We start from the raw sequence: 24650 nt of genomic DNA, 5'->3' as shown, positions 1-24650 counted from the left end.
ACCATGCTGCGTGGGGCCACAGATTAAGGAACTTTAATTTTCTGAGACCTGAAAGGTGATCTTTAAAAAACATTCATAATCTCTCAGTGCCAAAGTAGAGGGCAAATGCCTTCAGATTTCCATTTGACCAATTCAAGCACTTATCCTTCCCTAAAACTAACGACCGACCTAAATGTTTGCGTGTGCACGTCCCTGTCTTTAAAAATAAGTATGGCTTTATTCCTATTTTTAAGTGATTTCCACTCAATGCAAAGTGCATTCATTGTCAGGTTGAACCAAAGGGTTTTTCAGCTTGTAGAGCTATGGAAGTTACTAGTGCATTAACTGCAAATGCAAATTAATAGGCCTGCACCGTGGGGAACATTGAGGTCATCTGACCGAAAATGAAACTGATTTCCTATCTTTATACATGCTAAGAAATCAGGGGGGAAATATGCCCTCAGAGTAGACTGGACTTATTAGCCCTTTCAGGTGACACTAAGATTCTTGGAAAATAACTCCCTTAGCATTTTCATCAAAGAGAATCAAAGATAAAAACAATAAAAACCTTTCAGCATAGTTATCTGCCTTTCTCATCCCATCTCTTGAAAAAAAATTTTTAACTACAAGATTTGTAGAAATTCAGGATATTTTGGAACTGCTGTATTTTGTAAATATGAAAAAGGCTCAGCTATTGAATCCAGCTTTTTTGAGGGGTGTTTGCTCAGTGTTCCTGCCTTTTGCAAGTTTTGCTGGACAAGTGTAATTCTTTACCAAAAGGAAACATTTATGCTCCCAGATGCCACCGAGTTATTGAAACAGAGGCAGATAAACTTAGTCAAGAAGTATTTAGTAATTACTGTGTGTTCCAGTATATTCTGAGTGTGACACCGCTCCTCAGTTTATAATTTGGGCGTGGTAACAAGCCTATTTCACATGAAACAATTAGAATAATCTAACCAAGATTATAACCTAATGCCCAGTGATGTGAATCAGACTCAATTCAGTGTGCGTTCCAGAGAAGACGGATCAGTCAGAAAAGACTGCAATGGTTTGGGAGGGATTTGTAGGTAAGTGATATTGACCCTGGGTTTTGAGGGTGTAAAGGTTTGAAAGGGAGAGACAGTTGTTTCTTCAGAGCTAGGATGGGGAGGGGACAGTAATGCAGAGTGCTTTGCGGACAATGAGAGATTAGCCCAATTGGAGCAAAGGATTTATGAGGAGAAGTAGTAGTATAAAAACAAATGGTGATAATTTTTCTTCCCAAATGAGAAGTCTAGCTATATGTTGTAATATATAAACAGTGGGGGAAAATGTTTGAAATTGAGATTGGCAAAGAATATTTCAGTCACCACGGAGAACCCAAGATCCAGTATGGTGGCCGAGGTTAAGAATACTTACAAGAGCTCTGCATAGGGCTCATCAGGGTCAACCATCATTATGAGAGCAATGTTTTAGAAAGATTTGGAGTCAGGATGCTCAACCCCCAAGGCTGCAAATCTATCCTGAAGGTATAGATTGAACCCTCCATATACTTTTTTAGGGGAGCTTGACAAGTATTTATCTTCTGGGTCGTAGGTTTGTTGAAGCAAGGATGGCATCATCTCTATGCACTCTTGTATCCCCAACACCTAACACAGTGCTCACCACAGAGCAGGCAGTCAAAATTTATTTCTTAAAAAACCTGGGAATACTCTTCAGGACAGACAGGATGGGGGACACACTGCAGGTAATAGAGGCATAAGATAAGTAAAAAGTGAGGTGCTTTTATTCACCCAGCAAGCTCAGTGTTTCAACTTGAATCATTTAATGATTTTGACCTTAGGATGTGGCTACCTAGTAGAAAATGAGTCGGGTGCGGCTGACTGTGTTTCAGAGTGTATTTGAATTGCTGCTAACACTGGAGCCCAACAAGACAATCGGAGATTGAAAGCTGCAGGTCAGAGGCAGAGCCGTCCCTATTTTCCTGTGCTTTGGGAGGAAGTGCATTTTATAGAAAAGTCAGAGAGGAACTTAGGGGAAAGGAGAGCTCTGAGCAGTGAATTCACAGCTGGCTGACAAGGCACTCCGCCACCATCACCGAAGCTGGCCCTCCTCCTCAGGGCTGCTCCATGGGACCCCACAGTCACTGGCCCAGCCCGTCCCCAGGCTCTGGGGGGCCCTGCCAATGAGGATGGCGTGACGGGCCACGTCTAGGATGGTAAGGGGTTCTCCTTCTTTGATTTAGGCATGACTTGACTTATTTGCATCTGGAACTGGTCTGTTTTCACTTCTTCTTGGCAACTTAAAAAATGGGTGTAGCATCTTCTAACCTGTGTGTGCTGTCCGAGCTAGCTCGGAGGTCTTCTCCGAGTCATCACCAAACTCAGCAGTGAATTTGATCAATGCGAAGGCTTGGTGTGCAGCTGTACTGGGGTCTAGAGTCCCGAGACTGAATTTCCGCACTAGTGTTCTTTGGGTTTTCATAAGCTTCTGCTCCGGAGGCAAATGGCTCTCAACCGAATGCGTGTGAACTAAACAAAAGTCAGGGCAGTGAGAAAGAACCCTGGCCTCCGTCACACTTTACAAACTGTGCCGTCTGATGAGGATCCTGGCGGCCATGGGAAGCTTGAGATGCAGTCCTGCTGGGGCAGGGCATCCGTTAAGAATTTCGGACATTCTAAAAGCTTGGGATATTTTTAGATGAGGCTTGTTCCTATGAATGAGGAAGTCTGGCAGATGGCTCTTCCGCCTGGATTTTTTTTTTTTCTTTTCCAGCTTTCTACCAATACAGTACGGAGAAAACTCTGGCAGGGCTTCTTTCTCTAAGGACAATGGGGGGAAAAGCCATTCTGAAATCACCGGGCGGCAGCTGCAGGGCTCAGTCTCTAAGGACACCGGGCCTCTGGCCGCGTATTTCATCCTACTCTCCTGTGACTCTGGCTAATCAACGGGAGGCAGGGAAGGAAGTCTGAGTAAGAACAAGTCGTTTATCACGCTGTGTGAGCAAAGACATCTGTGCAGACCATGCTCTCCGTGCAGCTGATAAGAATGTTATTCACCACCTAGAGAGGAAAGACCGGAGTATGTGGTTTCAGCCCGTTGAAGCCACTTCCTTAAATGACGTGACATCAGATTGCATCTTCTAGATGGTTGGCACCAGTTTTATGAACAGCAGATCAAACTATCATTAATGAGGGGAAAGCGCCTTTAGAAGCAATCAGTAGAGTCTTGCTGTGCATCGTTGGGTGCCCTTGGATTGTCATCTGGCCTTAGGTCTGATAGAACAATCCAGTAGGGCTCAGAAAAGTCACCTTTCTCCGGGGATTCTTAAGAAATCCATTGCATGCATAGATGGAACACACGAGAGCAACTTGATTGTCAGTCTCTGCTCTGATGATAAGCTTCCCCTTTCATTATGAAATCTGAGGTAGTTTTGCTCATTCCCTACTTAAAATGGCAATTCTCTAAGAGTGCAGATTACACGGGCTTCCAAGAAAGATTTTTGATGCAATTCATATAAAAGAGTCATCACTCCCAAGATTTCGCTATTATGAGCAAGGGTTACTCCTTTCTTCCCCATTTACACCAGAGAATTCCAACTGCTTACTGGGCTTTTGTTACCTGGTGGGAGCCTGGGCTTCTTGAGCCCTTTTAGTAGAGAAAGAGTAATATTCCCAGAGCCATGAAAACATGAAAATTCCCCCTGTGCTTAAATACTGAGATTTACCAAGGTCTACTTTTGGAGGCTTCGTACTTCCCTACACATACACACATGTGCAAGCTGCTGAAGATTTATGCTGCAACCCCAAGAATAAGCTAATTTTGTCTGCATTCACTTGGTGAGTTCAAAACTGTGACTTCTCCCTCATAGTGACTAGATTCGGAAGAACTAATTTCTGAAGTCTCAGAAGAGTGGTTAGGTCTGAGAAATAACTTTTTCCGTCTATAAGGCTCTTCTGTGGTTATTACTAACCTTCACTGAATCTGTCTGTCCCATGGTGCGGCCTGGTGGAAATATCCTGCTGGGTCATCCTTTCTGTCCCTCGCCTTTCAGAGGCTCTGTAGCAGGTCAAGAAGAGTGGCCATCCCTGGGCTCTTGCAGGCCCTAGTGACTTTCTGTCCTTCTAGAAATGTTCGTTTTCGATTTATCAAATATTTCGAGCCTACAGTGAAGTTCAAAGAATAATTTAACTGTCATGTGTCCTCCAAAGATTTTTCAAGTATTATTAACCTTTTGCCATTTTAGATTTTGAAAAATAAAACATTACAGGTCCAGTGGAAGATCACTTCGTATTTAGTTTCTGTTTCCTTTTCCCATTGTTACCCAGAGTATTCAGTATCTTGAAGGTGATGAGTATTATTTCCATTTTACTACATATATATGATAAACAAAAAAATTATAGCATCGTTATGTATTTTTAAAAGATATTTAAACGGCATCACAGTGTACTTGAGACCTTTTCCAAGTTACTTTTTTTTTTTTAAATTGAAGTATAGTTGGCATACAATATTATATTAGTTTCAGGTGCACAACATACTGATTCGACAATTATGTACATTATGAAATGCTCACCATGATGTGTAGTTACCATCTGTCACCATACAGAGTTATTATAATACGATTGACTGTATTCCGTATGCTGTACTTTTCATCCCCGTGATTTATTTATTTATTTTATAACTGGAAGTTTGTACCTCTTAATCCTCTTCACGTACTTCAGCTCTCCCCCCACTTTCTTGCCCTCCGGCAACCACTAGTTTATTCCTTGTTTTTATGTGTCTCTTTTTCTGTTTTTTGTTTCTTTGCTCATTTTGTTTTTTAGATTCCACATGTAAGTGGGATCATTGGGTATTTTTGTCTTTCTCTGTCTGACGAATTTCACTTAGCCTGATGCCCTCTAGGTGCATCCATGTTGTTACAAATGGCAAGTTCTCATTCTTTTTTTTATGACCGAGTAATATTTCATTGTATATATGTACCACCTCTTCTTTATCTGTTCATCTATCAGTGGACACTTTGGTTGCTTCCATATCTTGGCCATTGTAAATAATGCTGCAATAAACATAGGGGTGCATATATCTTTTCAAATTAGTGTTTTTTGTTTTTTTTTTTTTCAAGTAAATACCCAGAAGTAAAATTACTGGATCATATGGTATTTCTATTTTTAATTTTTTGAGGACCCTCCATACTGTTTTCCACAGTGGCTGCACTAGTTGGCATTCCCATCAACAGTTCATGAGGGTTCCTTTTTCTCCACATCCTCGCTAACATTTGTTATTTCATATCTTTTTGATATTAGCTATTCTGACTGATGTGAGGTGATTATCTCATTGCGGTTTTGATTTGCAGCAAGCTACTTTTAACATCAACATTTAAGAGTCATTTCAGTATTAGTATATTAAAATCAAGTTCATTTATTTTTGAATTCTATATCATATTCCATTATAATACTATATACCACAATGTATCCATTATTTTATTGATGGACACTGGACTGTTTATGATTCTGTCTTTGCTGTTAGTAACACCATGAAGAGCCTTGTCCATGTATGAGAGTTTCTTTAGATCTGCACTGAATAGTACAGTAGCCAGTAGCTTAAAATGTGGCTAGTCTAAATTACATTGCTCTGTCAGTACAAAATACACACCAGACTTTGAAGACTTAGAATGAAAAAAAAAAGTAAAATATCTCATTAATGATTTTATACTCATTGCCTATTAAGATGACACTATTTTTATATATTTTATTAAATAAAAGATATTATTAACATAATTTCACCTATAATTTGGCTACTAAAATGTTTAAAATTATATATATGACTTGCACTATAATTTTGTTGGACAAGGCTGGTCTAGATCAGGGATCAGTAATCTACCATCTACAGTGTGGTCATCTGTGTTTGTAAATAAAGTTTTATCGGAAAACATGTCCATTCATTTGCGTAGAGTCTACGACTGCTTTCCTGCTCCAACAGCAGAATTGAGTAGTCGTAACAGAGACCATATGATCCATAAGCCTAAAATATCACCCATCTGGCCCCTTAAGGAAATGTTTGTTGACCACCAATTCTAGAGCAATGATTTTTAGCCTTTTTTTAACAATGACCCACAATAAGAAATATATTTACTATCATGATCTGACAAGCACACACCTGAAGCAAGTGTCACAAAACAATGTTTCAAAAATCCTTACTATAATATTTCATGTTTTCTGGCCCCATAGCAGCATATTTTGTTAAAATAAACTGCTGGTAAACTGCCATGACTCACTAAATTGACTTAGCCATTCATTCACTACTAGTGATTTGAATAACATTGCTCAAGGAATATATCCAAGGTGTGTGTGTGTGTGTGTGTGTGTGTGTGTGTATTCACACATACACTTATTTACGTGTTTTTTAGCTTTATCTGTTTATATACATTTCATTCAGTGTTTCTCTAGGTTTATGGAATGGGGAGCTTTGTCTGCTCAGCAACTCTGGTGCTGGAACTTGTCCCTTGGCAGTTTTCTGGACCTGAGGAGCAAGAGACTCCAGAGGCCACTTTGGAGGGGGCTGGGTCATTGCATTGCCACAGAGCTGGCTTCTCTCCTAGACTGAGGAGTTGTCATTACTCACAACTGCATATCTAGGCTTTATCTGCAAAAGCCATGATTGATGGATCTGATGAGAATAAAAATATTTTACAAAACTTTCTATGATTTTATTTTGCCAGAGGGTAAAATAAAGGTAACCGACTGCCACAGCACTTCCTAAGGATCTGATATTTCCCAGAGCCCTAGAGTGACATTAAAATGTAAGAAATGGGGCGCCTGGGTGGCTCAGATGGTTAAGCGTCTGCCTTCAGCTCAGGTCATGATCCCAGGGTCCTGGGATCGAGTCCCGCATCGGGCTCTCTGCTCCTTGGGAGCCTACTTCTCCCTCTGCCTCTCTCTCTCTCTCTGTCTCTCATGAATAAATAAAAAAAAAAAAAAATGTAAGAAATGGTATTAGAACCTTGCCATCACCATCACAACTTATATTTGACAGCTGTAAAATATTTTTCAATGTGGTTCTAAGCATTGGGGGTGAGGAGAAGGATGTGTTCCTAAAGAGTATTTCATGGTAGCTAACAAACTTTCTCTAAACTTTTCTGGTAATCAGCACCGGATCCCCCGGACTGCAAAGACCAATGCAGGGCCTGGCAATGTTGTACACAAAGAACAATCGATAAATTCCTGACTGTAAGGTCATGTGCATTAAATAAGGCGGTTCTGATGCCAAATCAATACTGCATTGTCTATTTCCTACAGCAGATATTGAGATATAGATCTGCTCTAGTGGGAACAGGAATGTCATCAGGAAATATCAGTTCAGACAAATCTGGGTTACCACCAACAGGGAGAGAGCTAGATGGATTGTGGTCTGCCTCATTTTGTGGTGAAAATGTCAGGTCAGAGTGAATATTCATGTAGTCCTTGGAGAAAGGGAAGGAGAAATCAATAAGCTAACCGCTCTACCTGATAATGGCAGTGTTTTCTCCAAGGCAAGTTATTTTTCTCTTGAACTTGGTATTCCGGTCCTTGATATATTGGTAATGATGTCTTAGAGAAGCAACGAAAGATTTCATAGAAAGCCTAAGGGCAGATTCTGTACTTCAGGAAGAAGGGTTATGTTAACATGTTTCTGAGCATTGCACTAGAAGTCTGGTTAAATTGATATAAAGTTTTCCTTAATTCCAAGGAACAACCTAGAACCTTTGAAGCTCTGTCAAGAGAATGCCAGGCAAAAAGAAATCCCACCTTTTTAGTCCTAATTTGCAATTCACTTGCCCTGTGATCTTGCAAAAGCTACCCAATCTCTGTATATCTCTATACATTGACTCTTATGATAATGTTCGTGTTTTTCTTCATAGAGATGTTATACAGTAGGTGACGTAAATGTTATGGCCAACAGGATCAGCATACGAAGGCATATTTCCTCCCAAACCATGATTTGGCATTTGTCCAAATTTTGTAGACTCATTCCTCCTAACCACACTTGAGAAATCTCCTACCATTCATGTGCATAAGGTTTCAAAAGAGTGCCCGTTCTCTCTTCCCAAAATCATTTTTTCAAAACTTGCTGGTACTGTTCAGGCTCCGGGAGCATAGTAGGTTCATGACCCATCACCTGGTTTTTTAAGAGAAACCAAATTAATTGCTTTTACTGTTTGTTCTTACATTTTCCAGGCACCTTTTAAAGATGAACAAGAGCAGCTCTGATTTGGAGAAAGTGAGCCAGGGCTCTGCAGAGAGCCTCAGCCCTCCCTGCAGGGGTGTCCCCGTCAGCTTCACCACGGGTTCCACAGACAGCCTGGCCTCGGACTCCAGGACCTGCAGCGATGGAGGTAACAGATTTCACCTTGACGGGGAGGCTTAGATTCTCCCGGGTCTGGAAGGCCAGCCCTGGGCTCACTGCCACGATTGGGAATGGCTGAGCTGGACCTACCGTCTTGGTCCTGCTTTGCCCATGAGGTAGACTCCACCCAGGAACAGTTGGCATTAATCCCCTGTTGGATACATGATGAGGCGCCTCATTCTGCGCCCTTTCCACTGACACACAGTGCGTCCACTGATTCCTGGGGTGATGAGCCGTTTATGTATAGGTCTGTTCTCCATTTCTGTCCTCGGGATTGGTTCTCAGGGGATTAGGTACTGCCAAGCACAAGTTTTCACCCTCCATGTTTCTCTCTCTCTCTCGCCCTCCGCCATCTTGTTCGCCCCTTCATGTGTATGAGTGCACACGCATGTGCATACACGCACACACACACGTGCATACACGCACGCACACACCTGGACACAGCAGGTGCTTATATAAATGTTTGTTGAATTAAAGCATGGAGGCTTCGTGAGGCTACCATCCGTCCCACTCCCCGGAGAAAGCTCTAAGGTATACTATGTGGGTATGTCCTGATTGGGCACATTCCTGAGAAGGAACTCTTGTGTTTCTGTAGTTGTGATAGGTAGTGTTAAAACCTCTCACCGTTTCAACATTCTTTGTGCGCGCGTGTGTCTTCTGCATTTCTCTTAAACTCGTTTTAACATGTTAGTTTTCGACATGTGCTAACATGACGACCTTTTCTCACTCCTATGGAAATATTTCTTCCCAGCAGGCAATTTTGGAGTCGAGGCTTCCACTGTAAAATCACAATCACCAACATATTTCGATAGGAAAGATGAGTACTGCTAAGTCTAGAGTACATGTTGTGTCAGTCTGCGGTGTGTTCTTATGGGAAACTTCTGATAGCTCAGACTTCAAAACAGGAAATCTCTTAGTCTGGATTGGGGTGGGATGTAGCAAAAGAGGGCTTGCTTTCTCTGCAGATTTTCCTGGGCTTCCATTTTTTTTCCTTTTCCCATCAAATTGTGCAAAAATTCTGTGAGGTGGGTTATTCCACAGAGGTGGGCTGGGCTCGTAGACTGTTGGACCCTGTGCCCTGATGTGCTCTCTCGAGGATTGTGACCAATTCTGAGGGAGCAGTGTACAGTGGAGCCCCACTGGCCACCAGCCAGCTCATGTTGATGAGAACTCTACCTAACTGTCTGTGCACTGGGCTAGTCAGAACCGGCAAATCATGTTTGCTCTCAGGACTCTTCAGGTCTAGCTAGGAAGACGAGCCTAAAACACGTGACACACAGGTGGCTGGTCTAAGCTAGGAGATTGGGCTTCCCAGAACATGAATGTTTATCAAGGCTTCCAGAAGAAAGAGGAATCAATGAGGGCTGAGGAAGGGTTCAGGGAAGGCGTTTGGAAAAGATGGCACTTCAACTCATGTCTCAAGTGTGGTTACAATTGAGGAGGTAGAGGGAGGAAAGGGCTCTGCAGGTTACGGAAACAACAAAGGAGGCGCCAAGGCACAGGGTTAGCACGGAATGCTGGGAAAAGGGCAGGACCACCTGACACACTTCAGTGGAAGCAGGCAAGGGGAAAATGGGACCAGAGGTTGATGGGAAGGTAGAGGCTGGATTGTACAAAACTCTCAAAACCAGTGTGCAGAAGTGGGAAATAATGGAGCCACTAGGGATTTAGGAGTACGATGGTGACACCTAACTCAGACATTTTCTAATTAAAATGAATATATTTTCATGGTTCTGCCTTTATCATGAGCCAGTTATTCAATGGGAATGCACTTCAAAATTTGAATTCCTAGATCAACAAAAAGTGTATACCTTGTTACTAGACTTTGGGACCTTAGAGTGAACAATTTCTACCTGCTGTTCCTGCTTATGGCTCTGTACCCCAGACCTTGCTTTCTTTCTCCACCCTCCCTTTGTCACATCTATTAGACATTAGTCTGGAGACTATCTAGAACCACACTGGTCATGAAATGTGAGGAACCCTTCAGTCCGCTTCTCTTCATTAACCAAGGTGTCTTGCTTTCGATCTGTTCCTAAACAGTTATCTTTCAATCCCATGAATTCTTGCTCACTTTTACCTCATAAAAATAATGTTGAAGTATTTATCCATCTCACCTTTTGTGACTATTTGTATCTAGTACTGAAGCTGAGACAGTGGATCTGAATAAGAGAGGTAGAGTTAATTCAAGCTAAAGTTCCTGGAGACCAGAATGTAGTGTCTACTTCTCTAATATTAAATGTAAAGATATCATTAGACTATTTGTTTGGTCAGGAAGAATTCACTAATGAAAAGAGATGCCTTTTGTGGACTTTTTCTATCTGCAGTAAAGGCTGACCTGAGTGAGTTGAGGACAAAGTCATTCCAGTGTCATAATAGTAGTTTGTGTAAATTTCTTGGAAGCTTATCACGGTTAGTGGTTAAAGTTAGTTTTCTACTATTTGGGTTTTGTGGCCAAAAGAAAAAAAAAGTTTCACATTTTATAAGGAAAGGGGCGCCTGGGTGGCGCAGTCCATTAGGCGTCCAGCTCTTGGTTTCGGCTCCGGTCCTGATCTCAGGGTCCTGAGGGGGAGCCCCACGTCAGGCTTGGCGCTCAGTGCAGAGTCTACTAAAGTTTCTCTCTCCCTCTTCCTCTCCCCCTCTCCCCCATGGACGTGTGCACCCTCGTTCTCTTTCTCTCTCTCAAATAAATAAATAAATCTTTAAAAAAAAATTTATAAGAAAAACAAACATAATTGAAATGTATAACTTTGTTGCATTTTAAAAACCAGTGTGTCTAACCTTTATGTTTACAAAGTATCATTTTCATATCAATATTAACTTCACTTCTTTATGCTTGTATTGCATGTCATACCCCTCAAAGCACATCTGTTATCCCATTTGTCCATGTGGGCAATTCAATTGAACAGTGAGTCAACTCAGTGGAAGGAAAAATCCATGTAAGCAGTTGTTTGGTTTATGCTTGGTTTGGGAGGGACAAACTGCATGTGTCAGGGCAGATCCATGAATGCTGCCAAGAGGTGATCTGTAGTGAATAGCTGTGAGGCACAGTGGTCAGCTAAATGACCCCCACAGATGGGCAGCAGAAGACTCTCATGCTTTAAATGGTTCCTTTTATTTTTTTTTAAGATTTTATTTATTTATTTGACAGAGAGACAGAGAGATAGGGAATACAAGCAGGGGGAGCGGGAGAGGGAGAAGCAGGCTCCCCGCCAAGCAGGGAGCCCGATGCGGGGCTTGATCCCAGGGCCCTGGGATCATGACCCGAGCCGCAGGCAGATGCTTAAGGACTGAGCCACCCAGGAGCCCCTAAATGGTCCCTTTTAAATAGGTGAGCCTAATGTCACATGAAGATCATTTTCCTCTTTGATTTAGGATAACGTTAAAATTCAGTGCCACAGTTTAACATAAATCCTGGATGCCAGGTTCCCACAGTACAGGAGATTAGAAAGAGCTCTGTCGAACTGAAGCTGTTGGCACCAGCAATAGGTAAGAGGTCTGGCCACACAGTGAATGTAGGTATGAATTCACATGAAGGTATGTACCAGGTCAGTGTTCGTATTTTTATGGTTAGCAGACCAGAGATATGGCCAAGTTAATGAAATATCTTGACAGTAGTCAGCTTCTTTTCCTCAGTAATTATGCCAAGAGGATTTTTTTTTAATATTTTAGTTATTTGAGAGAGAGAGAGAACGTGCACAGGAGAGAGCACTAGTGGGGGAGGGGCAGAGGGAGAGGGAGAAGCAGACTCTCTGCTGAGCAGAGAGCCCGATGCCATGCGATGTGGGGCTCCATCCCAGGACCCTGAGATCATGACCTGAGCTGAAGGCAGCCGCTTACCCCACTGAGCCACCCAGGTGCCCTCCCCACAAGAGGATTTTTAAAATATATACATTAGTTCAGTCATTGACTTGATAGGTATTTGTTGAATCCAAACCTTGTGCTGGGTACAATTTTAGATGTTGAACATACAGCAATGACAAGAAAAATGCCCAGTTCCTTCTTTCACATTCCAGTGGGGAGAGATGGAGAAGGAGAAAGATACAAAGGGCTAAAGTAGCCAGTGCGTCAGATGGCAGTAAGTGCTATGGGAAAAAATCAAGCCAGGCAGTGGGCGGGGAGGGGGGGGTGGATCTGTCAAGAGAGACGGTAAGTCCACAAAGATCAGAGGTCAGTCAGGAGTGACAGCCTAACCTTCACTGAGCATTTGCTCCCCTACTCAGGCTGTTACCTGAGACTCTGTAAGAAGAAAAGGTGGCCCTTAAAAAGGCATCTAAAACTCCCTAGCTGAAAATAGTGTGTTCTTACTATCGAACAGGCTGTCAGAGCACTTGATCCTAAACTGGCAGGGCTGGTCTAATATATTCCATTTGGTGTTTTGCGGTTAGGCCCACCTCATCCCCTGCCCCGATGGAGACAGACTGAGTCGTGGGTTCTGTTCTGGGAGATGGATTAGTGAAGGATGAAGGAGCTATCCCAAAGGAAAAGATACTCATTTTTCAGAATGTCTGTGGCCTGAGCCCTTACAATATCACAAAAGTGAAGCTTTACCTTAGTTTAAACTATTCCCTTTAAGCTGAATTTTAAAATATATATTACTACTTCAATAAAGTCAGTACATGTCTCTGGTAACAATTCACATGATGGGGAAAGATATGAAATGAAAAGACAAAGTCATTAGATACCCTCTAAACAAGCTCCTGCCTTTGACACATTTTGAGCATATTTTTCTATATCTTCTCAGAAATTTTTATCCGTATTTATTTTTTTTTAATTTTTTTAAAGATTTTATTTATTTATTTCACAGAGAGAGAGAGAGAGAGTGAGCACAAGCAGGGGCAGTGGCAGGCAGAGGGAGAGGGAGAAGCAGGCTCCCCACTGAGTGGAGAGCCCGACGTGGGGCTGGATCCCAGGACCCTGGGATCATGACCTGATCTGTGGGCAGATGCTTAACCAACTGGGCCACCCAGGCGCCCCTTTTATCCATATTTAAAATGTCATAAACCTCAATTCGACACATTTTTATGCTTAATATATCTTGAAGTCTTTCCAATCAGAACCTCTGAATTGATCTCATTTTTGTTAATGCTGTGTATTTTGTCATTGTGCGAAGTGGTTAAACCCCTCTCTTAACAATGCATGGTTAGGTGATTTTCATTACCAGTCTCCGGTAAGATCCCGTGACACACTTGAAGATAATTTGGTGAACATATCTGTAAGATAAATTCTTAGGAGTGGAATTGATATGTCAAAACATACACATTTTAAATAGACGTTCCCAAATTATCCTGTAAAATGTCAATTTACGCTTCCATCAACAGCATGAGAAAGTGCTTTGAACTAACTGTTAATTTGGAAGAAAACCCCTAAATGATCCTGTGTTCTTACAGGACATGGAGAGTGCAGGATTCCGCAGCCACACTGGGGTGGTGGGCATGGAATGTTTGCCATGAGCCAGTTTCCAAACTGAGACAGGGCTTCTCCTCTTTTGCATGTAAATTGCGTTCACATCTCGATTATTGTTTCTTGGGATGATTAAGTGTTCCGGGGAGACTCCTCACAAATGCCTCATTTTCCTGCCAGTTGTAAAATGTTAATAATATGCTTCCATTTTCAGACCACGTTTACCTTCTTGAGAAAGCAAGGGTTCTTTTTGAAGGGATACTTGCCTGCTTTTTTTTTTAAAAAACACTTCGAGTTGAGCCTTTCTGATTGTGTGACCAAACAAGAGTTTGCACAGTTTTTCCTTGGAGGAAAAAGCTACACGTGAGGCTAGACCATCCTCTCCGCCACCCACTTCACTGGGTCTCACGGGGTGGGAAGAGGGGGTTTGGCAGAAACCTGCCAGAGTGCCATTGGCAAGGGGCCCACATAGATGGCTTTCTTTGAATGAGGCCACGGGCTGTAGGAGAGGTTTGATCCATCTGCTTTGTTCCCTATGCCTTGCATGTAGTAGGTGCTCAGGAAACATTAACTGAAGGAATGGATAAATCTATATAGCCATTTCCAGCTCTACAGTCGATATCCTCACTAAAAAAAAGAAAATGATCCATGGAACACTCCCAAGTTTTTCAAACCAAAAAAAATCCAGTTTGCTTTACCTTAGCTGCAGCTGGAGAATAGCCAGACCCAAAAGCTGCGAATTTGGAGCTTGGGTACTCCTGGCCCTGACTCTGCCTTTGGCCTCCACTTCTGTTCTGGTCAGAAGGCAGAGCTGTGTGCCGAGGGAGCCAGACGGGCTCATGCACAGAGCTCAAAACTGGACTGACCACTTCCTCCTTAAGCCTACCTCTCTCATCTTGGCCGAAGAGAACAATGAAGGTACCTATTAAAACCCCGCAAGGAGAGAGGACTCTATGATAAAGAAAACATCACAGTACTACGTCTGAACTTCTGGCCTGCATTTTTGCCTTGGCTTTAAGCTGCTTATCCCAACCACTGAAATCCTGATTTCTTCTCTGCTTTCTAAATGTAATGGCACCAGGGCGCCTGGGTGGCTCAGTTGGTTAAGCGACTGCCTTCGGCTCAGGTCGTGATCCTGGAGTCCCAGGATCGAGTCCCGCATCGGGCTCCCTGGTCGGCGGGGAGTCTGCTTCTCCCTCTGGCCCTCCCCCCTCTCATGCTCTCTCTCTCATTCTCTCTCTCTCAAATGAATAAAATCTTAAAACAAAGAAAATTTTAAAATAAATAAATAAATATAATGGCACCAAGCTAGTATACTTTCTCCTTGGTCTTTTTAAGATCCCACCCGGTGCCCCATATGTGATATGTACCTTTTCCACCAGAAACACTTTTCTCTTCCCTGAAACGGACACACTAAAGAGATGCAGAGGTGTTCTACTCTGTAGTTGGCTACTGGCTTTATATGCCAAACTGGAAATTGGAAGAAAAACTTAGGAACAGGGGTTTGGAGCTCTCTGGACCAATTAGTGTGAGAAGTCACTTAAAAACCTACTGATGATGTAACTATGATGGAGGCAAACTTCCCAGAAAACTATTTTCCCTTCTCACCTTTTTTTTACACTCTTAGCTGTAAGCCAGAATTTGGAAACGGGGTGATCTAACACCAACATAAAACCAGGATATATTTGAATTCTTCTCATTGCTGTTGAATCTGAGTCCCGAGAAGACGGGCTGTTGGCCAGAGTTTTTTCAGGACTTTTTTTTTTAGGCATATTTTCCTGAGCCACTGGTTTGCCTGTGATTTCTGCAACTATTTTAGGTGTCAAGGCATATTTGTCCCCTCTCCTTTCTGGCTGTTCTAAATGCAGAGTGTGGTTGTTCTTGCAAATACAGTTGACCCTGGCAAAACATAGAGGTTGCAACACCAACCCCCCGCACAGTCAAAAATCCACATATAATTTTTGACTCCCCAGAAACGTTAACTACTAATAGCGTACTGTTGACCAGAAGCCTGATAACATTAAGAGTCAACTAACACATACCTTGTATGTTGTAGGTATTATATACTGCATTCTTACAATAAAATAAGCTAGAGAAAGGAAGATCATAAGAGAAAATACATTTACAGTACTGTACTGTATTTATTTTTAAAAAAAATACATATAAGTGGACCCATTCATTCTGACCCCATGTTGTTCAAGGGTCAACTGTAATAAGAATCTAGCTGCTCTGTTGCCTACCGCCACACTCATGAGGAGGTTCCCCCATGAAAGAGTGAAGAAACTGGCAGAATCAGAGTGGGTCTTCAGGGGTGCACTCTGGTCCCAAGCAAATAGGTACTGCTTGTTTCATGGTGGAGGAAGCACAGTTTCATCGAGAAGGGCCACACATTGACATCTCTTTTGGAGTAGCCCCGGGAATGCTACCAGCTGAGCTGTTATGTGGTCCTGAGGTGCCCAGGGGCTCTCAGGGTGAAGTATGGTCTTCTCACTAGCCGTGGTTCCAAATCTGGAGAAAAACTTTAAGAAACTGTAAGGAAAGAAATTAAGGAATTGAAAGAAAGAGAGAGAGAAAGAAAGAGAAAGGAAGGAAGGAAGGAAGGAAGAGAAAGAGAAAGAAAAAGGAAGGAGGGAAGAAAGAAAGAGAAAGAAAAAGGAAGAAAGGAAGGAAGAAACCTTAAGAAGGTGCCTCAGGTTGGAAGGTGGTTGTGCCTGTTACAGAATTAGGCATTTTTTTTTTACCTCAAAATCACCATCTGTGTACATAATACCCAATTATGTGGGTAAGGTGCACATTTCGGGTGAGCCTCATTCCCTGGATGAGGTTTGGGGAGCTACAGCCCCGCCCTGCTGGGGACGAGTGTGGTCGGGGAGCACTCGGAGATAGTGCCGTCCTCTGATTAGGACATGCTTTGTTGGGTGACAGACCCATAGCATCTCAGAAACAAAGAAAAATGAACCATTTTCCGCCGAATACCCGGTACTCCTTGCCAGATTTACCTATAGATCTGATCAAAGCCGCTGACTAACACACTTCCCACAGGAGAGCAAGGGAACACCCGGAGGGTAAGGGAGAAAATCACTTCCTTCCAACTGCCTGAACACACAAGCTATTTTTGGTGTGAAAGCAGAACCTTTTGATTCTCCGGGGTAATCTAGGGAATAAGAAGTATTACAGGATTTTTTTTTTTTTTTTTTTTTTTTTTAAGATTCCTGCTGTCCTTACAGATTGAAAAGTTAAGGAAACTAGAGGTAGAGGAACCGTGGAAGGAAGAGAGCCTTCTGTCTAGAGGTATTTTATTTCGGGGGCAGCTTTGAGACAAAATGCATGTTGGGAGGGGTTGAAAATGGAGTGAGTGGTCAAAATTATAGACTATTCCTGCTGGAAGGGACCTTCACCATGATGCCATCCGGTCAGTTTTTAAAGGAGGGAACTCAGCCGGGTGAGGGCAACGGCGAGCTCGGGGCTGGTCCTGCTGTCCGCACTCAGACCACCGTCGAGGCAGAAAAGGCCATCATGGGGGTGTCACCGTGACGGAGAGCAAGGAAGGCAAACCCCTAAGGATGGGGAACTAGCACAAGGCTTAAAGCAGCGGCTAGCCCAGAAGCTGATTTGCCAGACACACCCCAGCCGGCGGGCCTGGGGACCAGAAGGATCCTCACCGTAGGCCGGCTGTCCCTGTCACCGGAGACACTGCTTAAAGCATTGACCAGAGACTCTGATCACACTCCCCTGTCCCCCCCCCACCCCTCCCTTCTGTCTGTTGATAACAAATGGAGAATCAGACCCTTTGACACATTCCGCCGTGCCGAATGCAGAAAGGCCAGGAGATGGACCTGTTTCCCCCTGGCTGCCCTCTTGCTCATCACCTGGGTACTTGGTGGCTGAGGCTTAGTGTCCTTTGAGAGCCCCAGGTATAAGGGGTCTTGCTCTTCTGTTTTTCAGCCCAGGAGCTGGTGAGGGATGCTCCCCCTGCTCTCTCAGCCTCTGCTAGAGGGAGGCACAGAGAGGAAGTGAATGTACAGCCCTAGACTTCAGCTGCCCCCATTGCTGACTATACACTTGAGAGGAGAAAAGGTTCCTCCTGGAGAGTGTGGGATGGGGGACCCATGGACCCCAGGGTTCCAGAACCTGCTGAGATCAGCTGCGATCAGGATCTCCCGTCTTCTGGCTGCCTGGCTCTCACTTGCCGCCCTTCTGACTGGGAGGGGAGAATACACGGGTGTGTAGAGTTGGCTGGCCTGACCGTGCCACTGCGGCTTGGTTTATAATCAGCCTGGCCTCCTGGAAGGGTATAAATCACTCATTCAGCCTTGCTGGCAGGCGCCCCACCTGTCATTAGCAACGCAGGGTGAGGTGGGAAGGAAAACTGTGATCTTGTGAAGCCACTGGGCAGCAAGAGTGCTTGCCTAGTGCAGATGTGGGAACGTGAGGAGCACTGTGCTTTCTCCGGGGTCTGGGAAGAAAGAGAGTAGAGCCAGGGAAGGTGTTGGCGTGGGGCCCGACTGCCTCCCTGTGCCGCGCAGGCTTCTCCCTGCACGAGCCTGTTGGCCCCCGGCTCGTGCGTTCATCAAGCTGCATGCATCTACCTTACCGTGCTGTGAGCTTTGCGTTTGGGGTTGTCCTGGACAGGAGGCCTCTGCTGTCAGCTCCCTGACTCTGCTCTCATCAGTGAAGCTGAGGCACAGACGTCCGTGCCCGCTCTGCCCAGGGCAAGGGGAGCCCTGATGACGTGCGCATGCCCCTTGCTCCCCGAGAGGGACCCTCCTCCCTATGGGGTATCCCAAGTAAGGAGACCCAGCGTTGATCCGAGGGGCCTGGTACCCATGCTTGTTCCTCGGGGGCCCCTTCTGTCCCCACTTTGGTTAAAGAAAGCAGAGGGGGCCTCAGTGTGGGCAGAGAAAGTTGTTAACTCTGCGGGAGCAGTCCTAGAAAGATCCTGTGCATTGACACAGAACTCACAGTTTGCTTCCTTGGGGGTCTTTCACAGCGTGCCTGGGGCCCATGTTTGCTGTAGCTCTTGCCTTCCGGTCATTCTGCTGAGGTGGGGAGAGGTGTAGAGAGACACCGCATGCCCCGCCCTTCGGATGACACAGCTTGGGGAACTCCGTGAGGGGCGCATGTCCCCGTGCCTCTGTCCTTGAATGTAAGACCCATATTTCTCTGACTTTTTAACCTTCGGGATACTGGGAGGCATTTTACGACCTATGAATACTTCAGTTATTGCCCTCAAAGCTGCTATCAAAAGAGTGGGGACATCCTCCAGTCAGTTCTGAGAGTGAAGGAAATGAGGACTATTTCAGTTTGCCCTTTCCCATGCCCAGTGGCTCTGCCTTTTTTCCTGCCTATTTTTACCTGAACTCCTGTTTCATTGTGAAACCTCCATTTTCTATGCTGATATAAAGCGTGAAGTCCAGTCTTCATCCTGTCTAGACTGGCCCTCCAGCTCACCGTCTGTGATGCTTCTGAACATCTCCATGCTCTGGGGGTGGGGAAGGGGGCTGAGGCCGTGATGGAGTCTCCCCCAGGCTGCCCCCCATCAAGGTCAGCATCCATGTGCCCCACTCTGGGAACTGGGGGTCTAGGAAACACTCGTTTTCCCTAGAGATCTGTTTCTTCGTTTATAAAGTCACGTACCTCTGCCTTCTAAGATATTTCTGGGTCTGCCCTGCCCCCCAAGGCACCAGGGTGCTTGTCAAAACCCATAGCAGTACACACTGAAAAGGGGGAATTTTGCTGTAGGTAAATTGTACCCTCTGTTAACCTGACTTTCAAAAAGTCCATTCAAAGCACAGGTTTGCCATTGTTGTTGCAGGCATTGCTTGCAAAATGTTGGAAACAACCTAAGTGCCCATCACGAGAGGATCGGTTAAATACATTATACTTGCATGGATGATATGGGATCGCTGTTAAAGAGAATTGGATAGATCTGTACGTCTGATGTGAGATATCTTCTTCGTGTAAATGTGTGCTGTGCATTTGTTTGGGTTGTTTGGTAAATCTCCAGAAGGATCCCTGGAAATTACCAGCCGCAGTTTCCTCCGATGAGGGGGACAGGGTGCTAAGGGACACGGGAGGAGGAAGACTTCATTGGCACCGTATACCTTTCTTGCATTGTGGATTTTGTTCGTTGTGCGTCTGTTGTCTCTAGAAAATGGATACAAATAAAATGAAGTGCTTTGACCTCGGGGCCCCGGAACCGATTGGCATTGGCCGCTAGCCTGATTGTTGCTATTTCTCAATTTCAGGCCCTCCATCTGAGCCAGCGCACTCACCCACCAGCAGTGGGAAGAAGCTCTTTGCTCCTGTTCCGTTCCCTTCGGGCTCCACTGAGGATGTGTCCCCCAGCGGCTCCCTACAGCCCCCGCCTCTGCCCCAGAAGAAGTTAGTGAGCCGGGCAGCCTCTTCACCCGACGGCTTCTTCTGGACCCAGGGCTCCTCCAAGCCAAGAACAGCAAGTCCCAAGCTGAACCTCAGCCACTCAGAAACCAACGTCTGTGCCCACGAAGAGCCCCACTTCAGCTACTCCTCGAGCCCCGGGAGCCGCCATCATCATACCTTCTCCTCTTCTGAACCCCTGGAGAAAACTTTCAAAGGCAACGGCCACTGGGTGCCAGTGCCAGGGCTGGCGGGCAGCAAGAGCGGGTGCGGGAGCCCCAGCCTCCAGTGCAAAGGGGTCCCCTCGGCCTCGTCCTCCCAGCTGAGCGTGTCCAGCCAGGCATCCACCAGCAGCACCCAACTCCAGCTCCACAGCCTGCTGAGCAGCATCAGCAGCAAGGAGGGCACCTATGCCAAGCTCGGGGGGCTCTATGCCCAGTCCCTGGTCCGCCTCACGGCCAAGTGCGAGGACCTCTTCATGGGCGGCCAGAAAAAGGAGCTGCACTTCAACGAGAATAACTGGTCACTCTTCAAACTGACCTGTAACAAGCCCTGTTGTGACTCGGGGGATGCCATCTATTACTGCGCCACCTGCTCCGAGGACCCCGGCAGCACCTACGCTGTGAAAGTAGGTACCTCCCCGCCCTCCCCCCGCACCCTGCTTCCATTCTGCACTGCAGCCAGCTGGCCCCGGCTGTGACCGGGCTGTAGGCACAGGCTTGAAGCCTGAGCTTCCTGCTAACACTTAGTGCTCACCGATTTCTCCCTCAGCCCGGCCTGGGACACAGTGTGGTGAGATTTGTAGTGTGAATGTGACATTCGTCCTCTGCATTCAGGAATGAACCTGTGTCATCTAGTTGGAAAACAAGTTGACTTAAATTTAAGGCAGCAGAGAGTTCACTCATTTATTCATCACACTTTTACGGAGGGCCTACTGCATGCCAGGTATTTTGTAAAGATCTGAGTCGATAGAGGTGAACATAAGGTTCCTATGGAGCTTATAATCTAGGAAGGGAGATAGCCAATGAAGATACTGTTCTGCACATGTTAGAGCTGGAGAGAGCTAGGCCTAAACATCATCTTGAGCAATGAGAGTAATTGCATCGATTAAGCATTTGCTATGCAACAGGCCTCTCGGGTGTATTCACTCCATGACCTCACGGTGTCACAGTGCAGATAGGTTTTACAGATGGGGAATCAGAAGCGCAAAATGATTAAGTAATCTGCCCACAGCCAGCTGGTGGCTGAGATGGCTGCGAATGCTGCTTTGTTTTGCCTGCAACACCTCTGCTGCCATCCTGTCAGTTAAGAAAAAGGAAGTTCCGAGAAGTTAAGTGACTAGCCCAAGGTAACACAGCTCCTGAATCTTTGCCACCAGATCAGGGCTGTTGCTACCCGCACCCCCCCCCCCCATATTGCTCTCTCAAGACGTGGCTCTCAGCAAGCTGGCCAAGCTGTCTGCACCCATCTGGCCACTCTGGTCTCCGACACACACTCTGGTCCTTCCAGGCGGCCCCTTCTCTCATCTTCTTTGGCATCCCTTGAATACCTGGTGGTTCTGTAGCTCTTCTATAAATGCAAGCTTTTGGTGAGCAAGGAAGGAAATGCTGAGCTCTTTTCTTCTATCACCTGTCCCCAGATATTCTTTCATTTCCAGTTAGAAAGAAATGCAAATAGTGAACTAACATGAAGTGGTCTGGGGAGGAAGGGTAGCTTCCTGCTTACCAGTGGAGGTTTTTTTTTTTTTAATATTACGATTATTGGCCAAGGAAAATGGCAGTGACTTTTACTTTGAGCTTTTTCTCTGAAGAACTTGGTGACACAACCATAAAAGATAGATGGGTAACCCCTGATTTATATGTTCAGGGGCTATATATAGTTATTTGCTGCCTTCCTAGGAAAAAACAGGGTGGTGGGAGCTGTACGGCTACAAGGAGGGTCCAGCCGATGGTCCAGAAATCAAGGCCCCCAAAGACGAGGCGGGAATGGCTAAGATGGCAGGGGCTAGATGGAGGCAAACGCCAACGTCCTGTGGGAGAGAGTGTGCGTTTCTTGAATCTCATCATCTCTTTCTATCTAAACCCAGCAGCTACATTCTTTTTTTTTTAGATTTATTTATTTATTTGACAGAGAGACAGAGAGAGAGGGAACACAAGCAGGGGGAGTGGGAGAGGGAGAAGCAGGCTTCCTGCTGAGCAGAGAGCCTGACGTGGCTCATGACCTGAGCTGAAGGCAGATGCTTAACCAACTGAGCCACCCAGGCGCCCCATGGTTTTTATATTTCTAAGTGCTTGTCGTGGGCAGCTCGGATCTAGGACCTCCTATAATAATGCAGAGTTAGCCACGTTCTCTGCAGAACAAAGGAGAACATCCAGCTTTCCCAGAGGAGGTAAAAAAACAAGCGTCCCTCCTCATTTCATTAGAAATGTGAACCAGAAGGAGACAGGAAGATAGGCCCTGGCCCTCTAAGGAAAACAGTCCCCGGGTGTCCTATTTGACTTTGCCGGAGACTTGGCAGCTCAAGGACTATCTCTGTCATGTACGGAAAGGAAATTCGGAGAAGAGCTTCAAATATTCAGAGTCTAGAGAACAAGGGTATCAATCTGCAAGCGCGCCTGGCCTGGTAATTGTGGGGCGGGGGCTTTTGGAGCATCCTTTCCCACGTGCAGCTGGTCCACTTCATTAGCGCTGCAGTCTAGACGGAATACAGTCATCTGGAAGCCGAGGGACGGAGCGGTACCCCCTCCCGCGCCGCCGCCCTGTCGCAGGCCTCGCTTCATCTGTGCCTGGGAAGCAGGAGCCTTGCTGGCGAGTCCCCGTTAGCCAAAGCAGGCTCGCACCTGCTCCCACTAAACACCGGGCCCTCCTGTTTATGGGCTCAGCGCCCTGCAGCCGCCAGGAGATTAAAGCCAGCTCTTGAAGCCCTGCTCCGGGCATACGTGGTAGGGGAAAAAGAAAAAAAATCATCAGCTGTGTGTGCGTTTTCAGAGCTGCTGTATTCCTCAGCCACCTCCAACCCCAGTTGGGTAATTAGGGACCTGTGTTAAGCCAGCTGGGCCTTCTTTATTTAACAAACGTGACTTCGCCCAGATTTTTAACCACTAATGAGGCTGTGGCTCCAAAGTTTAAAGTGAGACTTGGCTCAGCAAAACGTTTGAAAGTTGAGCTGAACCAAAGGTTTGTGTGGTCTTGCACCAAAACCCGAGCACAAACTCCCTGAAAATGAGGTAGAGGGGGTGAGGGTGGAGAAGAAGCCTCCCCGCCCCTGCGCCCCTTCCTCTACCCACCCCCACCATGCAGCACCCTAAAAACGATCTCAGGGGGAGCCCGCCCACGCCCCCCCCAGCTTTGCTGACTCTCAGATGCAGGGCACAAGGAAGCTGCGACTGCTAGCAGAGGACCAGCTCACTGATTTTGAAATGCATCCAGCCCAGTTGCCATTTACTCTGCTCCTTCATTTACATGTCTGTGCAAACTGTCAGTGGTGTTTGCTGGACCCAGGTTTTTGATAGCCTTGAGAAAAGGGATCCTTGGAAACACTTCCCAGGCCCTGGCCAGCTGTACCGTCCAGGTTGGTACAATAACCTGCAAGCCGGCTCTGGATGGCCTCACCACAGGGCTCCAGCAGAACAATCACCATAGCAACCTTGTCCAGTGAGTGCTCACCGTGGGCTGGTCACTGGGCTGAGAGCCACGCCTGCCTTGTGTCATGGACTGCTCACGGTGGCCCCAGGGGGAGAAGGCACCTATCACTGCCCCGATTGCAGAGGAGAAACCAGACTGACACGTCAGGTCGATCCTCATTCTTTGTGGACTCTGTATTTTGGAATTCCCTCACTAAAATTTATTTGTAACCCCAAATCATTTTCTGTGGTCGCTGCCCGCACAGAGTAGGGGGAGATTTGAGTCACCCGAGGTACGAATTCCCAGCCCAGGTGCGACAAGGCAAGTCTCTGGCTTCCTTTCTCAGCACTCATCTGTGAACAAGTGTCCTTGTTGTGGTCTCTTGATTGCCTCGTTCTTCCTACGTTTGTGTTTGTGTTGATGATTTCACCGTTGAAAATGACCAGGCTGAGCGCTCCCTGGTATTCCTGAGTGCCAGAAGGTTGCAATGTGCTTCTGGGCAGGTGTTAGGTAAGCTTCATTCGGGCCTGAGTTACAGTGCCGTCGGCCATGAGTTCTGGGTTAGCGAATCAACAATATCTGCTGCTAAGGCGTCTTTAAACAGAAACACCCACAAAACGAAGTTCTGTACTGGCCCCATTGGTAAAAATGTTGTGACCAGACGCTTGTAAGAACTCTGCCTTCTATTTCCCTTCGGAGCAGTGGGTCAGTATTCACTCATAACGTGTTCGTGGCTGCTTAATAGAACATAACTACTGCAAATCACAAGAATCGATTGCAACTTGCCAGTGTTTGCAGAGTTCGGAGTTAAGCCAAGGTCTTTTTCACTCCCAAGCGCATACTTTTGGCCCCCGGAACACATCTCACTGGTACAGTCTTGGACAAATAATTTAACCCCTCGGAGCCTC

At 45.7% G+C, this 24650-nt stretch overlaps 1 protein-coding gene across 2 annotated transcripts in view; it reads left to right on the top strand.

Moving 5' to 3' along the window:
* The window catches only part of PRAG1 (PEAK1 related, kinase-activating pseudokinase 1), a 49161-nt gene that overhangs the window by 20078 nt on the left and 4433 nt on the right, over window positions 1-24650 (top strand). For both annotated transcript variants that reach the window (XM_081808371.1, XM_081808378.1), the window contains 2 exons: window positions 8172-8329; window positions 19989-20746. In XM_081808371.1, coding sequence (XP_081664497.1) covers window positions 8172-8329; window positions 19989-20746 — 916 coding nt within the window. The remainder of the gene's footprint in view (window positions 1-8171; window positions 8330-19988; window positions 20747-24650) is intronic.

The sequence above is a fragment of the Leptonychotes weddellii genome, chromosome 2 (assembly GCF_054177405.1).
Source record: "Leptonychotes weddellii isolate Sample4059 chromosome 2, ASM5417740v2, whole genome shotgun sequence".
In the NCBI taxonomy this organism is placed as follows: domain Eukaryota; kingdom Metazoa; phylum Chordata; class Mammalia; order Carnivora; family Phocidae; genus Leptonychotes; species Leptonychotes weddellii.
The sequence above is the reverse complement of the archived record's forward strand: the minus strand, read 5'-3'. Positions and strand labels throughout refer to the sequence as shown.